The sequence below is a fragment of the Danio rerio genome, chromosome 17 (assembly GCF_049306965.1).
Source record: "Danio rerio strain Tuebingen ecotype United States chromosome 17, GRCz12tu, whole genome shotgun sequence".
Taxonomy (NCBI): Eukaryota; Metazoa; Chordata; class Actinopteri; order Cypriniformes; family Danionidae; genus Danio; species Danio rerio.
In genome coordinates, this window is record NC_133192.1 from 24,955,407 (window position 1) to 24,965,000 (window position 9,594).

At 35.4% G+C, this 9,594-nt stretch overlaps 2 protein-coding genes across 2 annotated transcripts in view; both read right to left on the reverse strand.

Annotated features, from left to right (window-relative positions):
- Window positions 1–306: 306 nt before the first annotated feature.
- On the reverse strand, window positions 307–4,340 carry ifit14 (interferon-induced protein with tetratricopeptide repeats 14). Its single transcript, NM_001300873.1, is given in 2 exon segments — window positions 307–1,603; window positions 4,297–4,340. Coding segments are annotated over 2 exon segments (1,302 nt in total). The 5' UTR covers window positions 4,302–4,340.
- A 1,075-nt stretch (window positions 4,341–5,415) lies between these two features.
- Window positions 5,416–9,594, reverse strand: part of fas (Fas cell surface death receptor) — a 12,492-nt gene continuing 8,313 nt past the window's right edge. The window contains exons 6-8 of the mRNA XM_021467407.3: window positions 8,798–8,925; window positions 8,672–8,690; window positions 5,416–8,278 (exon numbers count right to left, since the gene is read on the reverse strand). Coding sequence (XP_021323082.2) covers window positions 7,998–8,278; window positions 8,672–8,690; window positions 8,798–8,925 — 428 coding nt within the window. The 3' untranslated portion in view covers window positions 5,416–7,997. The remainder of the gene's footprint in view (window positions 8,279–8,671; window positions 8,691–8,797; window positions 8,926–9,594) is intronic.

The following is a 9,594-nucleotide window of genomic DNA, read 5'->3' on the forward strand; positions in this document are numbered from 1 at the left end:
CACAATTCCTTAAAGTTGTCCCAACACAAATCTTTTAATTTAACTTCATTTCTTTTACTAATTTATGAGGATTGAACATACAACAATTAAGTTGTCCACCCAAAATAAATAAGTAGTTTGAACAAGCAGCAAAATAATCTTTTTGAATTTAGTGAGAAGTTCTTCGAAACTTTTTTGTTTTGGATATGTGAAGAACGATGTATTTATCTAAAGAATTCAGTCAGTTCAAACTCAGTCATTGTGTTTGCACATTTACACTTAAATAACAACTGTAGAGACTTTATGTTAAGAGCTTGGCTTGCAGCTTTACTCCTCTTTGAGAACATTCTTCAGAAATCTTTTAATCTCCTCACATCGAGAGTTTCTGCCATTCTGCACTGTTGTTTGAAGAATCTCAATGCATTTGTCTTTGTTATATGAATAGTTTTTGATTTCTGCTGCTTTCATGAGGAAGTTGATTGATTTGTCCCTGGACTGTCCAGTATGATGTACGTAACAGGCGTAACTATAGTACAACAACTGTTGGCTGTGAGGAGGGAGAGTGTGGTCCTCTGACAGGAGCTGCTGGTAAATCTCCTCTGCTCTTTCAGTGTTGTGTGCGTAACGGTGCAGTGATGCGAGGTCTGACCTTCCTTTCACACAATCTGGGTAATGTCTGACAACCTCTTCAAACAGCTCAATGGATTTCTGAACCCAAATCCGCCTTTCCCTGCTGTCCTCCTTCATGGAGAACACTTTCCATTTATATAAATTTGCAAGAATTTTCAAAAGTGTCGAAGAACTGGGAAATATTTCCCGAACCCTTTGTACCTCTTCAATTGCTCTCCCATAAGAAATGCCCTTAAAATATTCGATAATGTAATTCAGACCAACCAAGTTTGCAGTGCTAATGGATTTCTTAAGCAAACTCTGAATCTCCTCATCAACATTTTCTCCCTGAACCTCAAACTTTTTTAAGACATAGAGAGATTGAAGGAACAGATCATTTGGGTCGATCTCTGCTGCCGTTTTCACCTTCTCTAAAATCTCAGCTTTCTGCTCTGGAGTGCATTTATACCATAAACATGCTTTGCTCATAGATATGGCAAGACCTTTGTGCCATTCCTTCCTTTCAGGTTCAGCTTCTAAAGCCATCTTAAAGTAACCGATGGCCTGGCTCTTCTTGGACTTGTTGAACTTCACCAGCGTCCAGCCCTTTTCTCCACTCACTTCAGGGTGTAAAGGGCATCCAGGTGGAGCAGGATGAATTCTCTGAAGCTCCTCCAGCTCTTCTAGGTATCCTCTGCTCTTCTCCAGCTCTCCCAAATGGAAGTGGACCCAAGCCATGTTAGCTTTATTGACCAGCAGCCGGACTGCAGTCTCTTCTGTTCCCTGCTCCTGGATCACACTTTCTGCTTTCTGTAGGGACTCCAGCGCCTCTCTGTCAGAGCCAAGACTCTTTTGGATGAACCCCAGCAGGTTGTAATTGTGGACTGGAGAAGAGATTTTTTGTGGGTCAACATGGTCCATCTTCCTTTTCATCCCCTGGAGCTCATTTTGATATTGCCCCAGATCCCAGGTGAAGTGGCACTCCAGCTTCTCAAGCTCTCCTTTCAGTAAAGAACTGGAGTTGCAGAGAGAAGACAATTTAGGCAGGCAATGGCGATTAAATCAACACCAGACGTATGAATAAAAGAGAGACAAAGGGTTGTTTTTAACAGTAAATATGTATATTTTTTATTAAAAATGATAATACTAATAATAATAATAATAATAAATATAATAATATAATGAATAATAACTTTATTTGTGTAATGTTACAATATAGATATTTTTTTAAGTGTAACAAATTGCTAAATTGTCGGAGAAACATCATTGTTTCACAAATTTGTGAGCTGATATGAAGCCTAAAAGCAGTTGTGGCATCATGAAGTGTATTGAAATGCTTATAAGGCTCCTATAATTAAGATATTAATGCAAAAAACACCCCTAAATAGTTGCTGATAATCTATTCAGCTCAAAAGAAAATCGAATTCATAGAATAAACAAGATATACAGTAGTATTGAATTTTAGATATAATACGAAGCTTTTCCCTTTCACCAATAAAAGTTCAACATCAACAAAATTTAGCCAGAATTCAAGTTGAATGCACAAATAAAACTAAAACACCTGTAAGCTACAGACAAATAGAAATTAAGTGTTATTTTTTAATACAATGTACTCATAATGTTAATGCTCCTGTAAGGACACTGAGGTTTAACAAAAGCTAATTTAGCTCACACAGTTGAACATGTTCTCCCATTTGGCCCTTAAAAAAAGAGTTGGAAACCCCTGATCTTTAGGGTACACTCTCAGAAAAAAAAGGTACAGGGTAGTACAAATAATGTTCCTTAAGGAACAGTTTTGTATTTTTGTAAAAGTTGTACCTTATATGGTACAGAAAAGATCTCTTATGAGACTGTTCTGCACCTTTTATGGTGCAAAATGAAGTTGTAGGTACACAATTGTTCTCATAAAAAGGTATATAAGTGTTGGACAACTCCTTTATCACAATATCTATGGCAATAAATATGACTGGAAAGGCAAAGTGATTTTATGAATCATTTCCATATTAAAACATGAATCATCATCTAAATGCATGTGTTTAAAGAAACTCATAAACATTCGTTATTTACTTCTATAGAACAAAACAACTGGTAAAACAAAACTGTAGGTGTTGTAAACTAAACATTTAAGGCATTTTAATAAACATTTGGTTAGCTTTTTCTGATGAATATATTTTAATAGTTGACATCTGCATCTTTTGGTGTTTGCCTTCCACTACGCACGTGAGCTGCAAAAGTCCTGTGAAAGTGTTGATGCAGACATTTTAGTATTGTAAAACTAATCAAACATTGTGAAATCTTGTTGCAATACTTTTGCATAACTCTATTTCTATTTTAAAATTAAGTAAATTAATGTCACTTTTAAGGGATTATAAAGGTATTGTGTGAAAATTGGAGAAAAAAAGTTTTAGATTGAACATGCGAGAACGTATTTCTGTAACATTTTTGTGAAAAGTGTTGTGAAATGTTTAGCAAAAAATAGATCTTTTGATTAATGTTCAAGTATTTTTATTCTTTATTGTAAATTGAAAATGTGCATTTACAAAAACAGAAACTTATAAAAAAGTAAAAAAATGTATTTGATGTTTTATATTTACTGAAAATTAATTTTAGATAAAGCAAAATGCCTTTAAATAGTTCCTAAAGAAACACATTTGACACTGTTAAGGTACAAAGTGCCTTGTGGTTGTGGTGGTGCCTTCATGGATTAGATTTGTACCTTTGATGAAATTTACATATACATTTAGTCATTTAGCAGACGCTTTTATCCAAAGCCACTTACAAATGAGGACAAGGAAGCAATTTACACAACTATAAAAGCAACAATGAATAAGTGCTGTTAGGCAAGTTTCAGGTATGTAAAGTGTACGAAGCAAAACATTATTTTATTTATTTATTTATTTATTTTGTAGTACAGTTAGCGGTGGAGCCAGAGAGGGAATTGCAGATTAGGAAGGAAAGTGGAGACTAAATAGTTGAGTTTTTACTCAATATTATACAAGTTACAATATTGTATCAGCAGGTTTCAAAAACCAACGGTACATTTTAGTTTCCCATGTTACAAATCATGTCCTTAAAGGTACAAACTGCAATGGTACAAATTTGTTTCTTTGTCTTAGGGGGCAATTCTGTTTCATAAAAAGGTACTGCCCCAGTGACAAGGGTTTGTACCTTCTTTGGTACAACATTGTACCATTTTCTTCTGTGTGTACACAAAAGGGATATTTCACCCAAAAATAAAATTCTGTCATAACGTACTATCTCTTCATTGGTTCGAGACCATTAAAAGTGTGTTTCTTCTGTTGAACACAACATTTTACATTTTAAGGGACATAAACTCACACAAGTTTGGAACAAGTAGAGCAGGGCTGCTAAACCCTGTCCCTGGAGATCTACCTTACAGAGTTCAGCTTTAACACTGATCAAACACACCTGAACCAATTAATTAAAACCTGAAGAGCACATGATAATTACAGGCAGGTGTGTTTGATATGGGCTGCAACTGAAATCTGCAGGAGGGTAAATGTCCAGGAACAGGGCTGATCACCCCTGAAGTAGAGGATGAGTAAATGGTAACTGAACCTTCATCAGATTCTTACAGCTTTTTTTATTATTATTATTTGAATACAATACACCGTTAAAGAAAATCAAAGAATCAAATTCAAACATCATAAATAACAAGGTTTATATGAATAGGTTTTTAACACTTACTCCATTGCGGTGAACAGCAGTGGTCTGGTTTGTAGATGTGTTTTCTCCAGCAGAGAACACTGTTGGAGCTGCTGATGTCTGTATTTATAATGGAGAAAGGAATCTTATCTCTATAAAACATGAGCTCAACATCCTCCTCATAAGTTTCTGTTCTTCACAAGGTAGTGTTTTTGTGTAAATCAACAAGAGTCCAAAGAGCATTTCAGGATAACTATACGCAATATGAACCAGGAAAATCCTATTGATGACATGCACTGTTAGCATTACAGGGCAGGGTGGTGATGATCTAGATAAACGCTATTAAGCTGAATATGAGAAATGTGAATTAAAGCTGATACAATATAATTTTGCTAGGCCTGTGCAAGACCGATTAGGTGAAATCTGACGGAAAATGGTTGAATTTAAAGCCTTTTATCTAATAGATTTTATCTTGTAAAGTTTTTTATGATTTCAACTGAAATTCCTCTGCACTTACAGATGTATCTTTGTAAACACCTACTTTTTACTTATTCTGACATTTTAACACAGGATTACAGTTTTAATGCTTACCCGGTGGATCGGCAGTGACATTTCAATAATACTGATCTGAATTAAACTCAACATTTATATTCAACTGAACTGAATCAGATTTAATTTGACAAGAATACACCAGCATTATACCAACACTCTCATCACTCGATTGAATGGGCGTTATCAGCTAATAGATATTGTATGAGCCAGTAGGGGCCTTCTGCTCTTACTGGTAGGCTCAGAAGGCTGTTATCATCCATCCACATGGTTAATCAGTTACAGATCACATACGGCTTTGGCCGAAAGTTAACAAGAATTATTTATATTATTTATTACATTTCCTATTAATTGTATTATATTAATGTCTACCCCTATCCTAAACCCAATCGTCACAGCAATGTAAAAACAGATCTCAGATTGTTTATTAGTATAGTTGATTAACCATGTGGATGGATGATATCAGCCTTCTGAGCATATCAGTAAGTGCAAAGGTCCCTACTGTCCCATATCTATCAGCTAATAACCACCAATAACACCCATTTAACTGTGTGATAACATTCGAAGAGGAAGCACTCTCCTGTCTTACTGACTTGCTGGAATGTACCACAATTTGAAAAATTTCTATGGCTTTATTGTCTTTTTATTTACTATGTTCATATGCTTTGAAACACACACAAAAAACAATAAACGCTATAAAAATAAAGATGAAGTGAATATTCAGAATCTTTTTTATGATTTTGGTCATTCTTATTCCAAAAAAACTTGTCATAAGTCTTGTCATGAAATAGTTATGCAAATAAGTATTTGATATTCAAGTAAATTCATGCTGTATCTGATCAACAACTTCACATTAATATAACTGTTTTGAATGTTATTACCGTGCTATTACTAAAGCACAACAGCAGCTTGTTTACATTCATTGGATATAATCAGGGCCGGAGTGGGACTCCTTTTCAGCCCTGGAGTTTCAAGCCTTCAACCGGCCCACCTCAGTTCACGACTGACTATATTAAAATAAGATAATTTCCAAGTCAGTTTCTAATTACACTATCAAGTCTTTTTGAAGCAAACAGCTGCTTTGGAACTTCAAATGTTCAACAACCTTACAGTTTTATATGTCTTAACAATATTTAAAAAAAAAAAAAAAAAAAAAAAGCTTAAACCAGGTGAGGATTGAACCCGGGTCAGTGGCTTGATAATGCAACATACTGACCGATAGACCACAGTGGTACTGCTAAACTCAAGTTGCCGAGAGAAAATAAGAAGAGCGGAGCTGCGGCAAAATAGTGGATAAAAAGAGTGAGGCTATGGACAAATAATTAAATAAATGAAAAAAGTGCAACTCCGACTGCTGTTTTCTCCGTTCGCCATGCTGGAGAGAAACAGTCTGCGCAAATGAAGCGCAGAGTTGGTGTCATTGACTAAAGCTCTCATCTGATTGGCTGAAAGGTACGACTTGCCCTGACTCTGGCAGGAAAGTCTCAATAATACACACACACGTATCCAGGGGGAGTCGTACGTGAAAGAGGATTAGCACATTCTCATTCAGGATGAACTCGCAAGTTTTAAACATTCAAAACTTTTTGTACACTCTTATAAATTTGCAAATCGTGTTTTGCATTTGTGAAACGTATTTTATGAAAATGTATTTTTATTTTGTGCACGTGAAAATTTTTTGTGAATATAAATAAATATTTTACGCATGTGAATTTGATTTTATGCACGTGACTTTGGCTACGCATGTGTACATCGTGTCTTTTGCGTGAATTTCTTTTGAGACTAAACTGATTCCATACTTTTGTGTTAGATTTTTTAGTGCTTCTGGATATGGTCACAAATTTGTGGTCATAGTGACTGGTGAAGGCTGCAAGTGCAGGTTTACTGAACATATACTAACAACAATGCATAGATCACTAAAAAAAAAACTACAACCCCAACAAAAAACAAAACAATGAAAATTCTTAGACAAGGAACACGGTAACTAAACCACAATGACACAAGACAAAAATAACATGATCCAAAAGAAAGACAGAGCTTGAATAGACAGAACCAACTGAGACGTCAGAACTGTAGTCAAAAAGATGCAAACGTACAGACACAGTGCCCTCTTGTGCCGATCATGGGCACTGCAGCCTAGGGTTATAACAAATTTTTTTTTTTTTTGCAATATTGATGAGAAATATATATATTTATTTATGATAGTGTGAATTCTATGATGACATGTACCATCTAAGAATGACAGGTTAGATCCTTAATTGGTTCCAGCTTCCACCGCGGTGACTGAAGCTCTGCACAAGACTTTTGGCCAGCTTAGAAATTAAAATGGTCATGCCGAACTGAGTCTGGTTCTCTCAAGGTTTTTTTTTCTCCACTCCTATCAGGTGAAGTTTTTTTTCCCTCTCCGCTGTTGCCACTGGCTCACATGGTTCAGGATTGGTAGAGCTACGCATCGATGAATTTGCTCTTCAGTGTTTGAACTCTCAGTAATGATTAAATCACACTGAACTGAGCTAAACTGAACTGAACTGAACTTAAACACTAAAAACTGAACTACACTGTTCCAGTTACTATGACCATATGTAAAGCTGCTTTGACACAATCTACATTGTAAAAGCGCTATACAAATAAAGCTGAATTGAATTTAATTGAATTTTCAACCCCCTTCAATTGTATGACCTACAGTACGACTGCTCAAAATCAATCAGCGGGTTAAGTGTAGTTGGACTGGTGGGTTACATAAGAAAAAGTTAATTTTTAAAAAGTTAGTTTTGGATATTAACCCGTGTGCTGCTGTTGGGGATGTTTTCACCCATTCTGGCTGTCTTTGAGTCTTAATTTGGCCACAACTTTCTTAGTGTTTCAGCAAATGGAATGATTTTTGGTGACAAATTTTATTTTGGCACATATTTTGCTAAACTAGTTTAAAAATGTTTAAAAACTCTACAATACTCTCTGGGCAAATTTACTACCTTTCGTTATGTTAGTGGCTGTTTTCACCCCATTGACTTTTATGATAAAAACATTTTATGATTGCAAAGCCATTACACGATATAATTCTGCATGTATAGTTTCTCTTTTAAAAACAGGTAAACTTAGTAATTTTCTATAAAACTATCATGTCTTTCACAGTGCTTGTTTGTGCATGTTTTTTAAAGTGTTTCATTTTTAACACTGTGCTTCTGGACTGCAGTTTATGGCTGAGATGAAGCCTTGACAATGTTCTGGATTTTATCTGCTGTTGCTTTTTCCCCGATGTCCTGCAGAGTGGTGATGAGAGCTCTGTAGGCTTTATCTAATCCCTGTCTCTGGGACCAAGCCTCCAGAAGCCCAAAAGTCTGTTCTCTCGCGTCTTTTGGGTGGTTCAACTCCTGTTCCTCAATATCTTTTGCAGTCATGCCACTGCGGCGCGCAACTTCTTTCACTGTTTTCCAGCATAGAACATCAGCAATTTTTGGGAGGTGAGGGCTTAAATCTACACAGAAAAAAAAGACAGATTATCCTGCTTTTATTTACTAATGTATTATCTTATTTAAATTTTTATAATATTATAAAATGTATTATTTTATTTTACAAGAAATCTGTAACTGTAGTATTATTACTATTATTATTTACTAGTTAAATGGCCGACAAAAAAGAGCCATTTATTATATATTACATTTAACACAAAATTAATTGTGAATGAATTTAATATTAGTTCAGCAAATGCTATGACTTTTACAGTTGGATACAGCTGAGAATGTCAGGTTTCACATATGTCTTGATTTATTAGAGCATTAAAATGTACTTTGATGTATTATAGTGTATTAAAATGTACTTTTAATGCCAACATATCTAATAGCTCTCAGAAGCAAAAAAATAAACTTACCAATCAGAGGAAGTGCTTCCTAAAAAAAGAAAAATCAAAGAAATTCATCAGACACAAACAACTGAACATGCAGTTGTGCAGTGACACCACAAAGGTGCAATAAATGCTCAGAATAAGAGGAATTACCTCAGTCTGCACTTTATCTGTACTCTGGCGGACCTGAAAGCAAAACTTCTTTTTTTTCCATATAAAAATCATAAAAGCTGCAACAGCTATTAGGATGAATGACACCACAACAGCAGCAGCAATGGTTCCTGAAGAAACAAACAGAATTAGTCCATTAACATGTTTAGGTTTATTGTGAATTTATTCCACATAGGCTTAGAGGGCTTTTTTAGTTTCTGCTTATAGCATGTGTATGTGTGTGTGTGTGTGTGTGTGTGTGTGTGTCCCTGCTATTCCGCTAGTTCTGGCTCTATAATAGAGCATTTTTGTAGTGACCCCACTGTTAAAATGGCCAACTTTACGGCAGAAAAAAGGTGTTATTTTGGTTCTTATATCTAATATTACCCTTCATGACAGCTGTTAGTGGGGTGAATTTTTCATAACTCATCTATTTTCCAACAACTAGGTCTTGCTGCTCGCTGTCTCATCACCTCAGCTGATTCCGGCTGAATAGACACTGAACTCTGCATTTACATTGTATTTTTGTTTTGTTTTAAGTGGCATTACACAGTTAGTTTCTTTTTGGAATTATTTCGTAATAATCAGTAATCAATTATCAGATGATATGGCATGCTGTGTGCACTGTATTGTGCTCACAAACCATTCAAGTGGCCTCCGTTTCCCAGGTGAGTGAAATTATATACTTATATAGCCTTGCTTTTACTAACACAGCCTATATTTGAAGTATTTGAAAGTAATTTGCGTTTTTACTCCTGTAGTACAATGTTTAGTCGCTCGATGTGTTACAACAGTGTTTT